Source organism: Lissotriton vulgaris, chromosome 10 (assembly GCF_964263255.1).
Source record: "Lissotriton vulgaris chromosome 10, aLisVul1.2, whole genome shotgun sequence".
NCBI classification, from domain to species: domain Eukaryota; kingdom Metazoa; phylum Chordata; class Amphibia; order Caudata; family Salamandridae; genus Lissotriton; species Lissotriton vulgaris.
Genome location: NC_141698.1, coordinates 711,923,396 through 711,946,294, shown reverse-complemented (window position 1 = coordinate 711,946,294; position 22,899 = coordinate 711,923,396). Strand labels below are relative to the sequence as shown.

At 48.9% G+C, this 22,899-nt stretch overlaps 1 protein-coding gene across 2 annotated transcripts in view; it reads right to left on the bottom strand.

Annotated features, from left to right (window-relative positions):
* NRP1 (neuropilin 1) overlaps positions 1 to 9,231 on the bottom strand; it is a 229,333-nt gene extending 220,102 nt beyond the window's left edge. Inside the window, exons 1-2 of one of the 2 annotated variants that reach the window (XM_086941540.1) lie at positions 9,103 to 9,231; positions 5,354 to 6,012 (exon numbers count right to left, since the gene is read on the bottom strand). In XM_086941540.1, coding sequence (XP_086797666.1) covers positions 5,354 to 5,423 — 70 coding nt within the window. In that variant the 5' untranslated portion in view covers positions 5,424 to 6,012; positions 9,103 to 9,231. Of the gene's footprint in view, positions 1 to 5,353; positions 6,013 to 6,237; positions 6,353 to 9,102 lie in introns of those variants that run through there. The other variant, XM_086941541.1, reaches the window with a different exon arrangement.
* Between the last annotated feature and the right edge of the window lie 13,668 nt (positions 9,232 to 22,899).

Here is a 22,899-nt window from a genome sequence, read left to right as displayed (position 1 = left end):
AGCACCACAGCCTCAGGCATACGTGAGGGCTGCTGCATAATCAGCATCCATGCCTCTGGCACAAGTGGGAGCTTCTGCACAATCAGCATCCCTGTCTCTGGCACTTGGGGATGGTACTTTACCATCAGCACCACAGCCTCAGGCACACGTGAGAGCTGCTGCATAATCAGCATCCCTGCAATTGCGAAGGGTATCCACCACCGGCACCCCAGCCTCTGGCACCTGAGTGTGCCGCTGTACGAACTAGCACCTGTGGGTGTTGCCACCCAGTGGTGCCCAGTTTCCATGTCTTCGATATCCGCAGGTGATGCAGAGTGGGTAGCATGAGCCCTGGCCCCACGCCTGAGTACTGCGCCCGATTCAGCCACCTGTACCTTCCCAGCCCACACAGGTGTACCCACAGATTAGACACCCATGTTTCATCTCCCGGTGGCAAGGTGGCACATTCACCCCGCACAACCTCACATTCACCCCCTACCCCATGAGCTCCAAGCCCCTCTCCCGTGAGCAGTGCATTCGCCCCTCTGGTCCCAGTACTCTCTTATGCAGCAACATCTCACCCCACACTCTCCCCTTCACCCAGTTCCTCGACAACAGGCGCACGCCCCCCAGCACGTGCGGCTCCAGGAAGTCTCCACGCATCACCTTTCCGCGGTAATTGTTCGCATAAAATCGGATCCAACACTTTTAATAGATTCCCCGAGGAAGGGCAGCAGCTTCCCTCGCTCTCAGCAAGAACACCGCGTCGCACCGAGAGCCCGTACTCAAGGAAAGCAGGTCATATGGAAATGAAAGCCGAGGAGCGCATCAAAAATGCATAGAGCTACGGGCTTTGGAGGAATAATTTGCAATACATTAGGAAGAATAAAGAGGACGGATTAGGCTGTTTGTTCAGTGACTGGTGTTTTTGTTTGACTTGCAGGGGCTATTTATCTGGGCAGGGCGCCGCGCTCTGCTCACTTGGCTGCTCGGTTTATAAAGTACCTTCAGCAGCTCTGCCGCTGGCACAGAGGGGTTCAGGGTGAAATGACAGGATGGGGGGCGCGCACGCGTGGTTGTGTGCGTGTCTCGGTGCTTTGCAAGACAACAAAACAACACACCAGTCAGCTGGGCTGAGGAACCTCGAGCCCACTTTAACCTGCTCCAGGGAAGGCACAGGTGAAAATGAAAATCATTCGGCACGTGGGCCTTGCCCCTTGCAGTAGGGCGGGTCAATTAATGCTGGGGCCTCTGGAAGAAAAAAAACCTTCACGTGGCTCCTCCCTCACCCTAAGCAGAAAAACTGTTATCAGGAATAAAAAGATGGCGTTCTGTTACAGGGCACCTCCAGGGCATAAGCCAGTGAGTCGCCTTCAGTTGCCCTATCATATGTTACCAGGTCGGCCTACGCTTTACTCTACGAACACACGTGTGGAAGGCGTGCGTGGCCCTGATAAGCTGAGTGCACAAGACCCTACTTCTGACCCTCCCACATAAGGGCCCTGCCTCGAGGCACTCTGAAGCTACACACCTCCCAAACGTAGGCAAAGCCCTTTAGGTGGGTCCTGCCCCCCCCCACCCCCCACCCACCCTTTATCCACGTAACAGTGAGCTGCCCCCGCCCCCACAATTTAAAAGGGTTCTACAGCCCACATCCTAAGTTGTTATGGTTTATAGAGCCGGAGGGGGTGAACCTGCAACATTTAGCCTTTAAGTGGTGCGCATCCTGCAACCTGAGCCTGGCAGAGGCCTAGAACTCCCACTGTTTAGACTTGACAGGTTTTTTTTAAATTTTTAAATTTTAAAAGTTTTGTATAGTGCTAGCTAGACCCGTAGGTATCAGAGCGCTTCACATACACATTGTGAAAAACAGAAGGGCCGTGTCTTACCCAGAAGGCTGACAGTCAGTAAGCAAACAACGGATAAAGAATACAGCATGAACAATAAATAACTGTGCCAAAAAACCAAGGTGATTAGCATAGTCCGTTCACCAACAATCCTTGAATGGGAGTCAGTTCGGAATATTGAGGTCTATGTTAGTTGACGATGTTCCGGAAAGTATTTGTTAAGGAGATGGAGTTTGAGGTCCCTTTTGAAACAGGAGAAGGAGGGGTTGCATCTGAGGACTCCAGGGAGACAACACAGCCCTCACCCTAAGACTTAAAACCTGCACAGATGTCAGTCTTTTAAACATGCGCATCAGTGACACAGCACACATGCACAGCACACACACCACTCCCCCTATAGCCATTTTATTATGGTCAAGGCAGTAGTATGACATTAAATCATGCACCCCTTGCAGAAAGTAAGCCCCCCCCCCCCCCAAGTCTCCCATATCCCATTCATTGGCCTTGGAGTGGAACGGGCCACGCTCTGAAGGACTGGGGGGCCGAGGGGCTCGAGGGGCTGGGGGCGCACCTGCACCTACAAGGACTGCGGGAGCCTGCGGTACCACTCGGGGTCAATGTGCCTCGCTATGTTCCTTGGGGTTTCTATCATTTTCATTTGTAATAAACGCATAATCCGCAACCACAAGGAAGAGTTGGGACCAAGGGATACGTTCTTAAACAGGTTTACAGGGCTTACAGGGCCCAGCCGCCCGAGCCTGCTCCTGTAAGTGCACGTGAGGCGTGTGCGCCTTTACACCTGTCAGACCCCGCTCTTTTATTGCGCTTTAGCAGCTCGAGCCAGGGTCCGAAGGGAGCTCCATGCTGATAGCTGGAGACAGCAGAGATGCCGGGCGGCCCTGGCTTCCAGCCCACGGTGCGGTATAACACCCGGACGGGCCCCTGGTGGCCGGTGGCCCGGAGCAGGGCCTAGCAGAGTCACCTGACAGGCCGCGCTCCCTGCTCCAGGGACCTCGGAGGCAGCGACAGGGAGGAAGGCGAGCCCGGGGTTCAAGGGAGGTGGGCTGGAGAGGCAGAGGCTCCTTCCGGTCGGTCTGAGGCGGTGCATCGAGGAAGAGCAGGCGCAGGCCCTGCCCGGGCGTCAGGGGACGGGACCGAAGAGACAGAGGCCTGGGCAGGTCCAGCGGGGTCACTCCGCCTCTGAGGAAGTAACACCGGTGGACAAAAGGAGGCCTCGGCCTCTGCCCGGGCTCCAGGGGAGGCGGACTGGGACCTGCCAGACCCTGGCACTAAGGCGGCCCCCACGCATTACTATCGTGGCCTCGAAGGCAGACAAGCGATAAGATAAACGGCCCGGGCTCGGCTCTGTCGGGGCCTCGGCGAGGCAGACCCGTGAGGACAGAGGCCTTTAACTGTCTGGTCGCAGGGCGCTCGGACCTGAGTGTTGTGATCGCCTGAGGCTGGGAATGCAGTGAGCACTCCCTGGGGTACCCGCTCCAAAGCTGCTGAGATGGAGTACCCCCAAGTCTAGGCCCTGCCCGGTTCACCCCAAGTCTGCCGGCGGTCCTCTGCCTGCCAGTGAGGGACTGGTTACTGTGTGTGGAGCAGTTACCACAAACTGAACCCACCCTCAAAAGAATCGCCGATTATTGTCTAAATGTGTGAAACAATCTGTTTCAAACGCTCCAAGTTTTGGCAGATGAGTAATGCAAGGCAAAGGGGTTTAAACTGTTTTGCCACAGATCACACAATTTTGGGGAAAGCCGGGATCGGACCCCGGTATCTTGGTTCTAAAGACAAACAACAGCCACAAGAACACATGTGATCCAGTCAGTGTAAATAAACATAAGGTGTCTGAGTCGAACCCGGATCTCCTATGCTCTTAAGCGGTGGTGTGGCCTATGGGCCAGAGTGGTTGTGCGGCAGTTGTGCCCTGCAGTGTGATAGGGGATCCCCTGGTCGCGCTGTCTGTCTGGGACTCTAGGTCAGCCTCGTGCAGACGGCCATACACGCCCAGTGTATATCTTATCAAGATTAGACAGCCGCCCGGCCCTGCTGACTGAGCGCCAGGAATAACACTCACACGCCATCTGCTGATCACACCGCACACGTATACCACGACTCCCAGCGCCCTGAAGCGACAGAACTGTGATACCCAGAGCTTTATAAGCAAAAAGTGTCCCACACATACATAAATGGTGTTACATTGTGTCTCCCAGCTCCTCCTGGTCTGCCCTAGTGTGATCTTTGGCATATGTTATATTCCCTGTGCGTTAGATTGTCTGCCAGCGCTGGCAGAGTGTGTACCAGTAGTGAACACAATTAGCGTGCCTGTGTCTGTGCCCAGAGAGGGTGGTTTGCGGTTTCCTCACAGTCCTCGCGTCCCCGCTCACTCATAACATCCGCAACCTGGGCTGAACGGTCTGTCTCGTGAGGTGAACGACAACACCGAGGTTCACACATTCTGAGGGGATTTTTCATGTTGTCAATGTTATGACATATATGCAAAGCAGGCCCTTCAAAGCACGTCTCCGGAGAGGGGCAGGCAGCGCCTCGCCTCACCCCTTCGTCGTGGGGAAGGCAGCGCGCAAAAACGGCGGGCAAGGGTACAAATTGTGGGTCACATTCCACGCAAGAAACCAGCGCACGAAAAAACACCACATTTATGGCTGCTTTGGGGTTCAGACTGAAATGACTCCTATCGGTTCACAGATCCGTCCAGAGCCCTGGATTATTAACAGAGGGGGAGTGGGGGGGGGGGGGGGGGGGGTGATGGGGTCCGTTAATGTAGGGGCCAGGGATTTATTTATGACAAAGGACCCTTCTCAATTGTGGGGCACTGGTCGTCCTGCTCGTAGCTTTGCATTTTCATTCATTTACCGTGTGTCTATGTGTGTGCGCCTGTGCGTGTCTGTGTATGCCTGTGTGTATTTGTCTGTGTTGAGCCTATCTGTGTGTGTGCGCTTGTGTGTGTGTGTTTGTTCCTGTCCGGGTGCGCATTAATTGCCACTACTACACATGTTTGAACGAGACACTCTTGGAGGGTGTCTAGCACTGTTTTTTTCCCCAAAATCTGTTTATAAAATGCAGCCAAACTCTGATTAAGACGCCTGTTCCTCATACCTGACCGTAACACCACCACCAACAATGTTGAACGTGACAGAGTGGAAACATCATATACCATCTTTGTGTATGAAGGTGACAAACTCCAAAATACAGGTATTCCACCTCTCGTTAAAAGATGTCTAATCGACCGCGCATTAAATACTACCCTAAACGTAAGAGGTCACACAATCCGTGTGGGTTTCAGGAGCGTGCGTAATATTTGTTAATATTTGTTTTTCAGTGTGACTCTTGGAGACATGCCCGTAAAACTCCCTTTATGTGTGACCTGTGACTCTTATTACCAAAAACACCCTTATCGCCAGACCTTGAACCCCCACCCTGACCCTTACCCCATAGATGACATACATGTGGGCAGCAATGCAACATGCATGAACATGCATGAACACGTTTGGCTCACTCACCGTTGCTCAGAGCCCCGGGCGCTGCCAGGGCCAGCAGCAACCAGGGCACGACGAGTCCAGCTCGGGGCATCCTGGGCTTGTACAGAAAGACCAACCAGCAGAATCCTCAGAGCGCCTAGAAGCGGCCAATCCGCAGACCCAGGATGAGCCCCAGGGGTGGTGAGTCCAGGGTGTGCAGGGGCGGCGTGCACTGTCCCCTAGGTCCAGGGTATGCAGAGTCGGCTTGTGGTGTCCCCTAGCTCCGGGGCGTGCTGTTAGAGAGTGTGCAGCCCCCCAGGTCCGGCGTGCACTGCCCCCAGTTCCGGCGTGCACTGTCCCTCAGTTCCGGCGTGCACTGTCCCTCAGGTCCGGCGTTCACTGTCCCCCAGGTCCGGCGTGCAATGCCCCCAGGTCCGGCGTGCACTGCCCCCCAAGTCCGGGGTGTGCTGTGGGTGGAAGAGTCCGCAGTCCTCCAGTTTCCCCGGTCCCGGTGCGCAGAGTCCAGCGCGCTGCCCTCTAGGTCCGCATCCTCCAGCCCTCGGCCACGGCTCCTTGCTCCCGCGCGCCTCGCACTTGTTCCGCTCCAAGGCTCGCTCTTCTCACCCCGCGGCAGAGCCAAGACGGCAGAGCGCCCCTCCTCGGAGCCTCAACAGGAAGGCGCGGACAGGCTCCCTGGTGCCCTGGAGAGGAGGGAAAAGGGAGAGGTCAGTGACAGCTCCGTGCGCCTAGACAGCCCCCGGGGACCCAGCAGACTCCCCTTGCCACCCCTGCCACCCAGCCTGTGTGTGTGGAGCAGAAGCAGGCTGCGGGCTCTCCTGCCAGCTCTCAGTCCCAAGACCCCCCGCCTTCAGGCGCTGAAGGATGCTGACTACCAGGCAGGGGCGGAAGTAGGCTCGGCCACATACCCCGAGGCTTCCTCCAGCTCTCCGTCCAAGACTGTGACTTAATCCACGCGGGACTGGCGCTTCCCACGGTCTGTTTCCACATGGATCCCTGGCTCCAGCCCTCCCTGCCTCATGGGGCGGGCCGCCCACACCCTCCCCCTGCACAGCCCACGCCGAACCCCGGAGAGGGAAAGCTCCAGGGGCGCCTAACTTTATCTATAAAACACCTTGGCCGGGGGAGGACATCCGTGCCTTGGGGCTGCTGTGTGCGCCTGCTGTGTGCCAAACCACCTCCGGGCTCAGGCTGGCACGGAATGACCTGCCCGTCTTCAGAAGCAGGCACGGCCCCCAGCGTAGACATTAACCCTCCCACAGAACGGCCCCACTCTCATGTCATTTCACTCACTGTGGCCCCCAGTTCTGCGCATCTCCCTGCGCCCTGGCTGTATCAGACCCAGAGGGCTCAAGCAGTGCGCGTGCGTGCGCGTGACTTCGAATATGATGGCAACATGTGTGTGCTGGAGGGATCAAAACACGGGGCTCCTCTGTAAACTCTATTCTGCCTGCTTGTATCTGGCCGGCAGGTGACACCGCTGCCCCCATCCACAGTTGCGCTCTAATCCTGTCGAGATTACACTGCACGCAGATCTGCCAACGCGATTACAGATGCTGGAGGATTAAGGCGAAGGATCGGTCATGTGCACCAGGCAAATAACCCGGGGGACCCAGGGAAATAACGCGAACCGATCGCTGCGTTTGGTTTTCTTTTTTTAGCGCCGTGTTCCATATATAGTGTTCCATATATAGTGCTTAAATACCAACATTTAGTTTGTGTATGATGCCAGCCGAAGTGTTACAGCCCCTGGACAAAGTCTTGGTCAGATATAATATAAAACCCACAGGGACCACTAGAGGCATGTGTGTCCCCACAGCAGGATTGGACAACCAGAGTTAAAACGCCCTGTGAAAACGCAGGAATACCTCCGAGTTTAAACAACCCAAATTTGAGCTTTCTCCCACCACAAAAAGTCGACAGCAAGCTCTAGGCGGGGGGTGGGGGGTTTGAGGGGGGACCACTCTTTCTGTCTTTCTAAACAAGTTTAGGTGATGGAGACTCGCAACAAAGCTTCACACAACCCCTGCAACAAAGCAACTGGGCGCTTTAAAGCAAACTAAACCATGCAACAGAAACAGGCACCAAACACAACCCTAACCATCCAGAGGTTCGCCAACAATCACGGAACAGGTGCGCCAAACACAATCATCCAGGGACTCAAACAATCTGCCAGAGCAGCTCCAAAGAACCCAACAGGATATTGTTTAAACTCCACAATAGAGGCTACAATACAAACCCAGGGGATCTCTTAAACAATCCACAATAGAGACCCCAAATAACCCAACAGGTGGCGCACATGCAATCCGCAACCCAGACTACAAAACCACCCCTTTGGAAGCTCTCGCACAATCAATAACAGTCTCCACAAAATAATCTAAATGGAGGGAGAGGGACACTAGGTGGTCCAAAGTAACTGAACTACAAAGTTCCAATAAGCCCACAAATGGGGTTCAAAACAGTCCAACTGGATGCTTTTTAGTATCCAAAATAGAGCCTCTGAAATAGCCCTATTTGAGGCTTTCAATCACTACATAAAAAGTCTCCAAAACGACCCAACTGGTGGATTTCAAGCAATCACCAAGCAACTGAGGTCCAAAACAACCCACTGAGAGTCACTGAAGCAGTGTACACCAGAGGCTCCAAAACAACCCGAGAGGGACATCCAAACAACACACAACAGAAGTTCCAAAGCATCCCAACAATTGAGTCTCAAACACAGTCAATAAAAACTGAAAGAGAAATAAACAGATGACCTAAAACAATTCACAGCAGAGACCCCAACAGACCACAACATTACAAGTAGAGCCTGGCGACCCACATTGAAGCCACCCCAACCTGCCCCGGGCTGAACCCTGGGGAAGCGACACTGGCCGAACCAATGTAAAACACATGTAGAATGAAAGCAACCAACTGCAAGCCAAGGTGAAGGCGCCAAACAACCAAATAAAAGTAACGAACCCCAAATCCAATATTTCGAAAGACCCCAACAGCAGACGTTAAAAGTAACGAATCTCAAATTCCATATTTCGAAACACCCTCCAACAGAGTCCAAACAACTTCCACTCTGAAACTCAAAATCACATTTATATGAAAGCTCACATTACAACTAGAGCAGAGCTCCAAGCGCTATTCCAAATGGAGCTAGAAGAAAAGTAAACAGGAGACACCAACTCAAACCATCTGGAGGCTACTGCATACATGGAAGCAGCAAGTCAGTCAGATTACCTGGCGAGGTGCACAGGTTCCACGGTTTATGTGTTGGTAGTTTCTCTAATGGAACAGCAGCACTGGTCAGCTTATAGTGATTTATAACATGAAAAACAGTAACACCTGAATAGCTCATAGAATAAGTGAGTTGGACAGCACTAAGACAACAGTGCCACGGGGTTTTGCCGAATCAAATCTCTATCTCCTATGTCTTTGGGGGCTTTGACATCTAAATCCGTCTTGGGTTTGGCTATTCCTCTGGTAGGGATGAAGGTTGTTTTCCGTGCTTTTGATGTTAGTGGTGTTTTTGCGTGTTTTGTTAGGTGAATTTCGTCCTTGTCGGATGCTGATGGTAGTACCTGCGGTGGTTGTTAGTGAGGTTCGCGTCTTCCCTCTGGCTGGAGTACAGATTACTCTGCGTTGTTTGATGGAGGTCTTGTCTGGGTGAGATGGAGGTGGCCAGAAATGGTGATATTATCTACTGTTGTTAGTGGTGAGTCTCCGCTTTAGGCTGGGGCTGTGGGGATTCCTCTGTGAGTGTTGCTTTATATCCAGTTACTTACTCCTGACTGTGCAGCGGAGGAGGAACGCAGCAAGTTTCCACTTTTAGGCGCTAGATACATCCCATGGCTGCAGCTCGGTGAGGACGGCGGTGGCACAGGTGGGAAGTGTGGGGTGCAGGCAGGAGTGAGCGCTGTTCAGAAAGCCCAGCCTGTCTGAGGCTGAGCCAGCGCCTCGCGCCCTCACGAGCCCTGCTCTGGCCGTGGATTGGTGCGCGTGCGGCAGGGAGGGGCCAGTGCGCGAGCGGAGCCAGCGGAGGGGGCGGGAAGGGGCGGAGCCTGACGGGCGCTGACTCCGCGCATCAGGCGCGCGGGCTCTCACCGAGCTCTCTTTCACGGAGAGGAGACCGGGGGCCGAGGCTGCCTCGCGCAGCCCGCCGCAGCACAGCGACTCGAAGCCGCCTGCCTGGAGGATGAGCTCGAAAGTGGAAAAAAAAATGGGGGGGGGGGGGGGACTATACGAGGGGTACAGCTTTCAACAGTGGTCTAGCGCAAAAAGGTGCCCCCCCACAGGGGTGTTACGCAGGCGCCTGCGGCGGAGGGGTCTCCAACCGCCCGGGCCCCTCGCTCCTTCATGGGGCCCCATTTAGTTCAGGACCAATAGATATGGGTGACCGAATTTTGAGTTCCGCCATTGCCATCCTCCGCTTGCAGAAGTGTGTCAGGGGCCCAGAGTATCACAAATGTCCTTTAACCTCGGGCTGAATGGGGCCACTCGGAAGTTTCGGACACCCCCTGTGCCACAGGGGCTGCAGGACGCTACGTGACGTAGCTCTCTGGGGTTTATTTTATTTATTTAATGCGAATTTATATAGCGCACACATTACCCGAATGTGTCAGAGCGCTTTACAAAATAACCAACTGTGATACATAAGGATTTAGGATTACATGAGTTACATAAAAGATACTAACAGAAACAATTGCAAATGTACAAGTTGTAGAGTCACAGAAGGTAGAGGTAAAACATTTTTTTTTGCAAATGAACAAGTTGTAAAGTCACTCAAGGAAGAGATACACATGGATAAACTCTAAGAGTCACATAGGAATGGTAGTGAGTAAACGGTCTACTACATATACCAGTGGTTAGTGTTCGCTGTGTGATAGGGAGAGGGGTGGCATGCATGGTATGCGGAGTACAGCTCGGATCCAAAGAAGTCGAGAATACAGGTGCAGCGCGCAAGACGCACACACTGAGCACTGGGGCGTCGGGGACTCGCCAGAACTCCGGATTAGCAGTAAGAGGCAGCTTTAAAGAATGGCCGGTGGATGCTTCAGACTCATGGGTCCCGGTGCCACTGCACCCGTTGACCATCCATCGCTCCGCACTTGATGCTTAGCTAGACGGCACGACTTCCCTACAGACTGGTGGTGGGGGAACTTTCTGAGAGTGAGACCAAGGATGCAGCTCGCCCAGAAGCCCCCTGGAGTATGTATGTGGTGGGAGGGGGGCGGACTGATATCAACAGAGGGTCAAAGACCCACCCTCTATAGACAAGAGGAAAGACAGTCTGGGAAGACAAGGCGCGCGCGCTCCTACCAGAGACTGAGGAGAGGGCGTCTTCTAAGAGGGAGAGAGAGGGGGTATATAGCGCTGCCTAAGCGCGGGGCCGGGGGTCGCAAGAGTAGACAGTAAGGTAGAGGGAGGAGGAAGTGACACTTCCCGAAACAGAGGAAAACTGGCGCTCCCGCTTTAGGCCAAAGGAAGCACGCCCGGGACAGATGGCGCTGTTTCCCTAGAGCTCCGTGTCACACAATACAAATACAACACAAACATGCAGCATCACCATTAGCGTGGCCGAAATAGAGGTATTATTGCCGAAGCTGCTCTGTGGATACTATTTTTTCCAAGACACGAGGCAGGTCAGTGTACCTTTATCTGGTCCTCATAGGGGAAAACTTATATCGTCTGACTCTGACTAGAGCCACAAATTCCTGTTTACATTTGTGTCTTTTGTTGTACCCTGTCATGTACAGCCAAATATTAGCCTTTTTTTCTGGGAAAAGAGGGTACGTTATTTACATGTAAGTTGTACAGTGGCTCCTGCTATAACCCCGTGGATACAGGGGCTTGCCTATATGGTGCAGGAGGTGCAGTAGCACCGGGACCAAGAAGGCTGAGAGCAACTGAACCCAAAGCATAGCTAATATCAAAACAGCAGTGTGGGGCTAGGTGCATTTCATTGTTTTTATTAGAACCAATGGCCGTCCATCTACGCAATTATGTGGAGGGTCAGGTGAGGTGGCACTCGCTGAGACACGACTCAATGCCCATTACAGCGGAGCAAAGTACACACTTACTGGAGCGAATGTACCCAGGCACCGAGGGCGCAGCGCATGCTACGACACTTAGGTTATTGTGTACACTTAGTGCGATGACCCCTTAATGGCCCAGAAAGTGCAGTTCCATGACGTAGCAGAGGGGGCGCCCACGCCGATTCAAATGACGCAGATTCAGTAGAGAGTGGCGTGGAGAGTGTGCAGGGGAAGGGTCATGGGCGCATCTTCCACCGGTACAGCAGGTGCAGTGACACCGGGGCACAGAAACCTGATGGGCCATTAACATAGATAATTACTACCTCCGCACCATTCAAAGGGGCCATTTTTTTCCTTGTTTGAACGAGGGCCCCTGGCACCCTCGCTACGCTACTGGGCAGGGTGTCAGGTGAGCGCGGAGGTGGGGCGGGGTTTCAAATCAAGCCTAAACCGAAATGAAACGAAATGCAACTTAAGTGGGGGGGGGGTCACAAGCTTATACTTCAGGTGACCCAGCAGCCGCCATATGCTACTGTCAGAGACGGGGAGACTAACGTAGGGATGAAAACAGCTTTTGCAACTGGCAGCAAGCACTTTTAAAGGGCAGGTACTTAGTACCTGCACTCCTTTAACAGGTAGAGTTCCGGCGCTTCACAGCAGGGTAGCAATCCGTTAAGGATAGATTCTCACCACAGAGAGGGGACGGGGTGTGGGGGTAGTGCGGTCAAATTTCACGGTAGAATTATTAAAAAATAGAAGTATGTTTACCTACAAGGGACGCATTAACGCTAAGTGGGATAAGCAGTGTGTCACGTGCGTTAGTGCAAAGAAGGAAACGGGTCCGACTGGATGCGCGTGAAATGTGAAATACAGAAAGAATCCAGGTTCAGTGAATCCCACCGGAGCCACTGCACCAGCTGCACTAATGGAAGCAACGCCCCAGCCCGATGTGCGGGATGCACAGGGGTCAGCCAGGCTACAGCAACAGCCCAGAGACCAGGACGGGTCGGACTAGAAGTTTCTGACTTTGACACCCAGAGAAGCGATAGCTCCTCCGGCAGCCAAGGTCTGGACTCGTTTGTATAGCACATGATCGGAGACTGAAAAGCAGCAGTACCATCTGCAGCCCCGAGGTGGCGATGTGTCTGTGAGACAATGAGCGGGGACTGGCGCTAACAGACTGACACCGACAACCCCTGCCCGCGCCTCGCCCTGCCCTCGCCCCAGATGCCGTCCCTGAGCTCGCAGGGGGCGGGGAGTTTGCCTTACACAAACAGATCAATCTGTGTAAACAAGGGGGCAGGCGAGTCCCAAGGGTCGGGGTCGGGGAGACACACCGGACCTGCCAGTCCCCTCGGCACAGGCAGATGGATGGGAGAGTGAGCGTCTGGCACCGTCTCATCAGCTTTGTAACCCAACCCATCTTGGAGCCCTTGCATATACTCAGCCCTCTCAGGATCCGACTGCTGTTCCATGTACCCAGTCCTGGCCTCTGGGCGCCTAATGACAACCCTGCCCTCATGCTCTCAGCAGTGCCCACACAAACCCATCCATGCCCTCTCCCCGAAGGGACGGGTGCTGCCCCATGACCTCACTGCTGTCCTTCTGAACCCAGTGCTGCCCACACGAACCCAGGGATGCAATCTGCTCCCTGAACCCATCACCCATGGAGCTTCTTTTATCTCGATGGCCCTCGTGCTGCCCCCACGATCCTGGCGCCGCCTCCCACCTCAGGGTCCACGCTGCCACCTCCAATGGAGGAGTGTGGCTCACTAATTAGAGCGGCAGACCCTGATGCAGAAGTCTGGCCCGGGACCAGGGTTCAATTCCCGACACGGCAGGGTCCTGAGCCCAAAAACGTCCACAGAGTCGATAATTCTCGCCTCGGTGCCTACTGTAATCATGGGGTCCCACTCTGCAACTCTGGGCAATAGCTTGCTTAATCTCCACTACGGCGGCCCACCCGCTGCGGGATGCCTGGCTTTCACCTTGGGGATGCCCAGTAGGGGTTATCTCACAGGGAAAAAGCCAGGACGGGTTCCCAAGGCAAGCGCCTTGATGCCTTCGGGTGATACGTGCGCTATATAAGTCGCAATACATTTAGCAATTACCACCTGACTCTATCATAACAGTTCTGTTCTTTGCCACCTTGGTTAGGGTGCAATCTTATGTGTACTTATCCAATGCTCTCACGTGGAGGTGGGGTTCCATGCCCTCAGGATTTCAGGGCGCTCCATTGCAAAGTAAACCCTCAAGCAAATAATCCCAAACTCCCCACGTCCATAGTGATGTTTCCCACTTTCTCATGATATCTGTACAGCCTTTCACCTTCATATTTGTGTTTTTCCTCATATTCCCCTTGATACTTGCGGAGGCTGTAAAGGGCGGACATGTATCAGATGGTTACAGCCTGGCCCAGCTCATCGTGGGCACCTTCTCCAGATCTCTGAACCCTTCATTCACACCAATAGATATTTGATAACCTGGGTGTCACCAAATTACAGAAAAGCGAATAACATCATATTTCAGTTGGTTGATAAAAACTGCAGTCAAGGTCCACCTGTTTAGTTTGTGCTGACTGGTGTTTGTAGAGGTGGGTGAATGATTTCGCTGTGCCGGCGTAGTTTGCAGAGTTTTGGCCACTCAGTTGTGGCAAAACTCCACCAACTGCTTCGTGGCAGAGTTTTTTGTCAAGCGCAGCTCGCCAATATTAAGTTGGTGAGCCGAGCAAGAATTTGCATCCCCTAGAATAATTCATGGGCTCTAGAATGCTTCCCAGCGAGATTTCTCAATGTGGGCAGTCAGGTTGGGACCGTTCGCGTTGAGAAAGCTGCCATTAGAGTAGAAAATCTACTCAAACAGCAGAAAGAAGCAGCACCCTCTGTAGCGCGGCATTGGTGCAATTCGCTCGGATTTTACAGCGCAAAAAAAGCTCCTGGCGCTAAAATCAGAATTCCACATGCTTGTGAAAGTTCGCAAAATCATGTGGAGTTTATATGTAACTCCGCTAAGTAAAACTCAGCAAGTTCCTCCCACACTAAGTCATTTGCAATAGAAGAACCAGTGGTGTAACACAAAATAAATGGGCTCCCCAGCCGAATGTGCAGAGCAGCCCCTGAGATCTCCATATTGCACAGATATTAATAGGCCCTATGCTGAATGGGGCCCCCTTAGTGGTGTGGGACCTCTGCCCAGCAGGGGCTGCGGGAGCCTGTGTTACATCCTTGGGAAGAACACCAGAGGCTGTTTTACAGACAGGCTATTGGACCTGTATGTCTATTTTCGACTAGTTAATATTTTTAAGATTGTTAGCATGTCACATGCACAGTTATGAAACTGCTTGCCTGCATACCTGTCTTTTGATATAATCGTTATACAGTTGAACTAACCAAAACTTGCTTTCATTCACAAACTGCTATTAGATAGGCACTAAAATCTTCATTTTCTGTTATCATTGCAACAGCGCCTCCCACGTGCAGATTAACAAGCCATGAATGAGTGATTAAGAAAGTTTGCAAAGCACACTTACTATACAGCTGTGCATTCCCACACAGTAAGACCACCCGCAAGGGACTGATGCGCAAACTGCTCCCTTGCCTATCACATTAACAATACATGAGTGAGTGAATGACTGAAGACATTGGAGATGCACGTTTATTTGAAGAAGTAGCCGGCTGCCTCAAGGCACTGTGTACCCCACACCCAAAAGAACCACTCACAAGGGCCTTACACAACAAGAGTCGTAAGAGCCTTGCACATCAGAAACCATTGCTAAACTATGAAGCCTTCGTGGCATAGGCAGGTACCCTATTCAAGGACTGCTTGTGCCTCTTGTAGGTCTGGTGGCAGAACTAAGTCAAATGAAACCATTTCAGGAGCAACAATAATTTCAGAAGCACCTTTAAGCTTTGTGATGGTACACATTGAAGATTAGTTGAACATGAAATTGTACGAATGTGGGTGACTGAGAGGATGGGTTAAGCATATCCTGCCACAACCTAATCCTCTAACTACCGCCTATTCACCTTTTAGATAATTGTTTTACTGTTTTGATGTGGATTGTTCTGTAAACTTTATATATTTTCTGATGCACTGAAGGGTAACAATTGAAAGGTGAAGTAATACGATCTTTAAAGCTTCTTAGATTTAAGTGAAATGCTGCTGAGCTAAGACAATTTGTAAACACAGCTGGATCCAACCCAGGTAGCAGTTCTTGCAAGCAAACAAGGCTGCTTAGTGGTACTTTAGATTATTCCTCACCCTGACCCGAAGTAGGACTGCTGAGAGTTGTTTCCAGTATTCTATAAGATATACTTTGCTTTCACGAGAAAAAACACTCGATTGTTCTCCTTTTGGAAATGCGAGTAGAAGTTGACTTTTTTCTCTTAGAAACAGTTTAATGAAGGGGCAGAAATGTAATAACAGACAAAAAAGGCAACGAAGAACCAATAATACAATGTCATTCTCCATTCCATTCCAACAACTTTATTTCGGTCTGAGAGACCTTAAAAAGTGAACAATACAAACAATAATAGATAAAATACATGGAAAAGCCAATCTGTGAGCATAAAATGAGAACAAGATCAGTTAAAAACTACAATGTCATTATGATTTTGTGAAAATGAAGGCACATTTTTTACCCAATATGCATAACAAATAGATGGAATACCATGAAGTTATGACAAAATAAGTCATTGGGGAGAAAGTCATCTGTTAATCCAGCCAGTAGCGCACAGATTAATTGTAAAACAAAATGTAAAAATATAGTAATAAAGAGGCTCTTCAGGATTAAAAAACCCTTTCTGCTTACAGAGTTCTTTGTGTTAGGGAGCATGGGAAATGTTGGCAATAAAACTGGCAATCTATCTAACGTAAAAATTGTAAATTGTAAAATTGTAACTTGATACTTGTATAGCGCACTACTCACCCGCAAGGGTCTCAAGGTGCTTGTACGAATACCGCTGTGGAACCCATCCTGGCTGTCCCTGTGAGGCGTCCAGTCCTGGGCACCCCCAAGGTGGAGGACAGGCATCCTTAGCGTTGTGGGGGCCGTTGTGGAGATTAAGCAAGCTATTGCCCAGAGTTGCAGAGTGGGACTCCATGATTGGAATAGGCACAAGGTGAGAATTATCAGGTCTGTGGAATTTTTGAGCCCAAGACCCGCTGAGGTGGGGAATTGAACGCTGGTCCCGGGCTAGACCTCTGCATCAGGGTCTGCCGCTCTAACCATTGAGCCACACTTCTCCACCATGTCTAGCAAGCATCTCCAGCAGGTAGATCGGGAGCTACTGGTAGCTCGCCAGTACCCTGGAGGCAGCTACCTGAAGTGCACTGTGGCACAATATATAATTCAGAGGGGTTAGCCCTATTGAAGAAGGCAGCACTACTCATCTCAGGAACCTTGGAGAGGTAGCCAGCCAAATCAATGGCAAGGCAACACAATTGCACACAAATGCTCACTGTGACAGGGAAGAGCTGGGGCATACTGATCGCGGACACTGTTCATGCGGTATCCTTGAATGCGTATGACGTGCTCATCTATGTCAGTGATGTTACGGCGGACCTCACTCCTATACTCAATTCTCTCTGGGAATTAGAGGCAGTTGCAGGACTTAAAGTGAACTGGTCCAAATCGACAATACTTCCGCTGTCGGACAGCTTTCCCCCCAAAACATATGACTGGGTGATAGAGAGATATCCTAGGGTGCCCAGGCGGTCTTTTACCTTGGTAAACGATTGTATCATACACCACAGGACATATACGAGGGAAAGTACTGCAAAGCGATGGGCGGAATCAGGTCTTCCGTGAACTTCTGGAAAGATCTTCCTTGGGTTACCATAAGGAAAATCTCGGTTGCCAAAATGATTCTGTTCCCTAGACTACTATATCATTTCACCAACCTTCCGGTGGTCCCCCGCGTTCCCTCTTCCAGGAATTGGACACCCTCCTTGGCACTCTAATCTGGTGATCGGGACGAAGATGCATTGCCCTAGCCAAACTGCAGCTGCCTCTGAACCAGAGAGGGATGGGTGCCCCATCCTTTAAAGCATACTTCCTCGCAGCTCAGGTCCAATGGGTGTCAAGATGGACGGTGGGTCGAGCACTGGGGGAAACAATTGTACGCACTGGACCAATTCCGATTCATTACGCTACAGCCCGAACGGCTAAACGGAATTATACTAAATTTGGCAAAGAGGTATTCCTCGGTTCAGACTCATGCCTTTTGCTTAAATGGTGTAAATCTGTTCTGTAGTTTCCGAGAAAATTACAATAAAAAGTACATTTATATATATCTATGGCCTCGATAGATCATCACATCTTGCGCGCACTCTAAGCGAACCGTCCTGATAACATGCTAATTGACTGTCAAGTGGTTGTCAACATTCGAAAACCAGGAAGTGTTGGCAGACATTTTGTGCCTCGGTAGAAGCGAGGATATAGAATTTAGTGGGATAAGTGTTCAAAACGTATAAAGGGGCAGGTAAGAAATGTTTTGACCCTCTAGACCTGCTTAGGGGGTCCCACAAGGACTCCTAGTGCCCCAAAAAATGTTTTTGTTTGTTGAAAAAACAGAGAAATGTGCGCTGGGTGCATGGATCCGCCGTAATAAAAATAAAAACGAAGCGTGGCCTTCTGTGCTTGTTTAAAAATCAGCTACCTGGAAGGGTGAAATCCCGGGGTCTAAAAGATGACATTTGTTGGGGGTTACAAGGGGCCCTGTAGCCCGGGGATCGCCATTCCTGGGTGTTACAAAATAAATGGGTGAGGGAGCTCAAAGGTCCGTCTAAGCCTCGGGGATTACCACCCTCCGGGGCTTTTTATATTTTGGGAGGGGGGCAGCGTGGTCTCCATTCTGAAGCAGTCAAAAGTCTTGGGGAACAACACCCCCCAGGAGCGGCTCCTGCTGTGTCTCGGGGTGTCTACCCCCGGGACACTGCTGTTTGCTATGGCAGGGCTGGAGTCGAGGTTTCTTCTGTGTCATAGCAAACTTGAGGGCATATTAACAACTGCCATTTTGCCGCAAATTAAAAAAAAAGCCAAAAATGCAGTGAAAATTATATTGCTCTATTTACTAGGCGACGCTAAGATGCATTAAGGCATGTTAGCAGCCAGTTTGCTAACGGCTCTCCTCGTATCTCCAAGGAGTTGCAATGTAGGCGTTCCCAGTGGCAAGGTAGGTGTTCCTATGACAATATAACATGGAAGAGACCCCCATAAAGAGAGAGTAGGTTTTCGTGTTCTTTCTTTCAAAATGCAAACCAAGTTTGCTATGGCAGGGCGGGATCCTTGGCTCTCACCCTGCCATAGCAAACAGCAGTGTTGAAAACATCTTTCGGTAAGACAACAAAGAATTTTGAAGTCCATTATCGCTGTTTCAGCTGTAGTTTGCTGCCGTTAAAGCGGCCATAAATTTAACGCTGTCCTTGTGAATATGCCCCATAGTTTTGTAATGTCGACAATCCCGTCTCCTATTTAAATAGGCACAAAGTATTTAGTGAAGTTACAATATGAATCATGAAGCAACACTGTCTAATTGTGATCGATAAAGAATTCGAAGAGTCGTATACTTCTTTTGCTCATAATGTACATAGGGGAAGATTTAGAAGTCCCTTGCACCATTATTGCGTCACTTTTAACATGGGAAAAGTGATATGAAAGTGCGCAAGGGGCTTGTAAATCTGCCCCACAGTGTTCTGTTGTCTCAGTTTGCTTTCCCCTCTGTCATGTAGAGTATCCTGGGTAAATATAACTGTTTTTGTACAGCCAGTACCTATCAACCCTACCCCCAAACTGCTTACTGCCTGTCAACCATAGTAACAGTTCATGGAACACTTAAGTGAGCACACAGGTCACAAGTACACCACACAATGTTGCTAATCCAAACAGTAACTGTGCTGGAGTTTTTAAAATTTTCCATAGGAACCGTTAATGGCAGCTACAGGCTCTGGTAAAGAGCTGGTAAAGAGTTAGCCGCAATATTATACTTCTAGTTTTAAACTTCATTTGTACCTTTTACTGTTTAATGTTCTGCAAGCATATGATTATCACACTAAATAATAGTGAAATGCTGTCAAAAAAAGAAGACGCATACAATTTTTTAAAGTAACTTTTATTACAACAAAAATAAATAACTAGAAACGTAACTTCAATATAACAATATCATAAATAAATAACTAGAAACGTAACTTTCACATAACAATATAATAAACAAAATGTGAGTTGGACTCCAATGGTAGGAGGGTGGGTAACCTACAATACAAAAATGAAAATATGTGTTTAAAATTAGATCAATGTGACTGAATGAGGTCAAAGATCACAAATTAACATAAAACTTGGCAATATTGATTATTTGCACGTGTGCAGTGTGCCTGCTACATCCCACCCCTCTCATAGGCCCGTGTTGTAGAGGTGTCTGTAGGGAAGTGCCTACTGCGTCAGATCTACAGTATGGTCCAGCAGGTCTTTAAAATGATTCAGAGATGAGACAGAATTAGGTGAGAGATCACTTCATTATTCAGGACGATATCGTTTATTTGCAACACATTTAATTGGAGGCATTGTGTATCTAGGCCGCTCTGCTTACCTTTTGTAAACACTGTGCTCAACAGAGCGCTCACAACTTGAGTTCTGCTTTGTTACTACACTGTAGACTGTATTAAATTCAGCCTTGATTTATTTATCTGCAGAGTGAACAGCAGCGTCCATAACTTGAAAAGAGAAAGAGAAACAATGTGAGAGAGAGAAAGAGAGAAAAAATGACATTGAAAGTGTGAGAGAGAGAAAGGAATAGATGGAACAGGAGAGGTAGTGATGTGCAAGGGTAAACGCCCAGGCAAAATAAAGAACACAAAGTCTGACAAAAACAGGGAGGTGGACACACCATTAGGAGAAAAGGACTCAGGAAAAATATTTATGTGATAACATAGAAAATGTAATTACATTTATAAAAATTGATTTGAACATATTCCATAATACACATGATTAAAAGAAGAAGGATAAAAAATTCATTTTTATAAAAGAAAATAATTCTACAAGAAAGAATCTATATTAATCACAGAATTATTAACAACAATGATAATGCCCAAAATTAGTTGAGGATGCTGATTCCTGTCGACGCGTTTCGACACACACTTTGTGTCTTCCTCAGGACAATTTCAGCAAGATTCTAGAGTTTAAACAAAAAAGAGTCACAACATCTCCTTATGCCAGTCACGGTAAATTCCTTAATGATAAATACAGTGGTGTTGCCATCTGTTGTCAGACAAATAAAAGATATATATATATATATATAGCGGCCGCTGTGCATATGCACTTCCAATCCAGTTAGTTCCGAAGAAGTGGGCTGATTGATATATATATATATATATATATATATATATATATATTACATGATCCATCGCTGGGGAAACAACACAGACAAATATATTCCTATATACATATATACAAATGTACAGCTAGAGCATTCACTTATACAGATGGGTATCATATTTTTACTACACTTCAGGCCAACAAGTGAAAGAAAAAAAGAGAGATTAGAAGAGAAGAATGAAGAAAGAGATGGGATATGATGGGATATGATGGAGAAAAGCGAAGAAAAAACAAAAAGAGGGGAGGGGGAAGTCCCGGGGCGGGGTAGTGGGGGGGGGAGGGGGTGGGAAAAGGGTGGGGGGGAAAGGGGTTGGGGGAAGAAAGGGGGGGAGGAAAGGAGGGGAGGGGGGAGGCCAGGAAAGAAGGGAAGGGCCGGGGGACAAAGAAAGAAAAAAGAGAAAAGGGGCAGAAAAAAAGATTTCGATTTGTGCCATTCTTTTGTACCTATTAATTTTTTTGGATCACAAATTTACATCCGTGCACAGTAGTATAACCTTTCCAAAGCGCATGAGAGTACTTCCAGTAGTTTAGTTTTTGTAGGGGAAAAGAGTTTTTTTTGTTAACAAAATATTAATAAAGGGGAGCCTATCTTTTTGAAAATATTAAACAGATTAAGTCCTTAAATTCTGAAAACAGCTTTATATTGCTGATTTGGCCTACAATTCTTACCTATAGGGCTTTACAAAGAAAGGAAGGTTTCTGAAGTCAAAACGCCAAGGAGGTGTAGACTTCGTTTTAAACACTATGGAGAGATAGGTAACATAAAATGAACCAAAGTTAGGCAGAAAAAATTGATATTTTCCTGAGCTCTCTTGTTGTTCAAGAGAATTAGTGTTGTAATGTTAAGCTTATACCTATCATATGCGGAGTCTGAACAGACCAAATTGTTTTCTTAGCGACGTGAGTTATGCGTGTCTCTTAACTTTATTAAAAACATTTCTCATTCGCAAGATGCTGGAAAGAAAATAATGCACCTTGTAAGACGGGCTTCTTAATTAGAATGACATTGTTAGAACGCAGTGTGTAAGCCGTGTACATTTAAAATAAACAGATAATTACCTGCACTCGTATGCTACACATTAAATTGCAACGAGCGGTTAAAAAACGGCTACAGGCCCCGATGGAGGATAAATCAGACGCAGTCCTTTTTCTTTCCCTGGTTTGACAAGGACACACAGCAGGTATTAGCAAAAATCGAAAGATCTGTCAGCGAGTCGAAATATGAACAGACAAAACGTGAAGTTACCTTTTTTATAAACAGAAACGCCTATTAAGTAAAGCCTTTGTTCTTTGCGGTAGGATTTCGCATGTATTCAAGGGCGCAGTCAGTATTCGGGAATACGTTCTCTGTAGCCTAGCAAACAATGCAAAATTAAGGCGGCAAGAGTTAAACTAATGCGACTTAAACGGTTCTAAAACCTTGTACCTAAGGCAAATATTTGCTCAGCCATACAGTACGTACCTTCTTGGGACTGGATTGTGCCGCAAAATAACGGGAGCCTGGTTCGTATTTCCGGAAGGATTTGGATGTTTGGTGCAGGGGCGTTTTTATACCTGCGCCGCTCCCTATAGTGTTTCAGGTGTGTGAGCTCTCTCACTTAAAGGGCTCAACACATATATTTCAAGGAGTGTTCTATTCGTGGAGATGTGTCAGATAAAAGAGAATGATAAAGAAAAACTCTCTCTTTCTTAAAGGGCTCACCACCCATATATCGCCAAGAGTGTTTTGTTTGTAAAAAAGTGCCCAATGACACAAATTAATGAAGAAAGGGCCTACTGATTTCCAGATTTATCAATGCAATTAAAATTTATAAACGGGTATCAAATAACTCATTTACCTATTTTAACTATTTTTGACTAATCTACTTGTTATCCCAAAAATAAGACCACAAAGGTAGCTAATAATCGATCAATGCAGATTCCTAGTTGAAGCTATATTCAGGTTATTGCATTTTCCCACGGGAGCTCATTATTTAGGCCCCGTGTGAAAGTACCTAGAGAGAAAATCCACAACACTTCTTTCTTTTTTCTGATTGTCTCTCCTCCCTTATCATTTGAGATGTGGATTTTTTCTAAAACTCTCCATTTCGCATCTGATGGGGAATGTTTATATTCTGTAAAGTGTTTTACCAGTGGGGCTGTGTATTTCAAAGTTTTGATTGCTGACCTATGTTCAG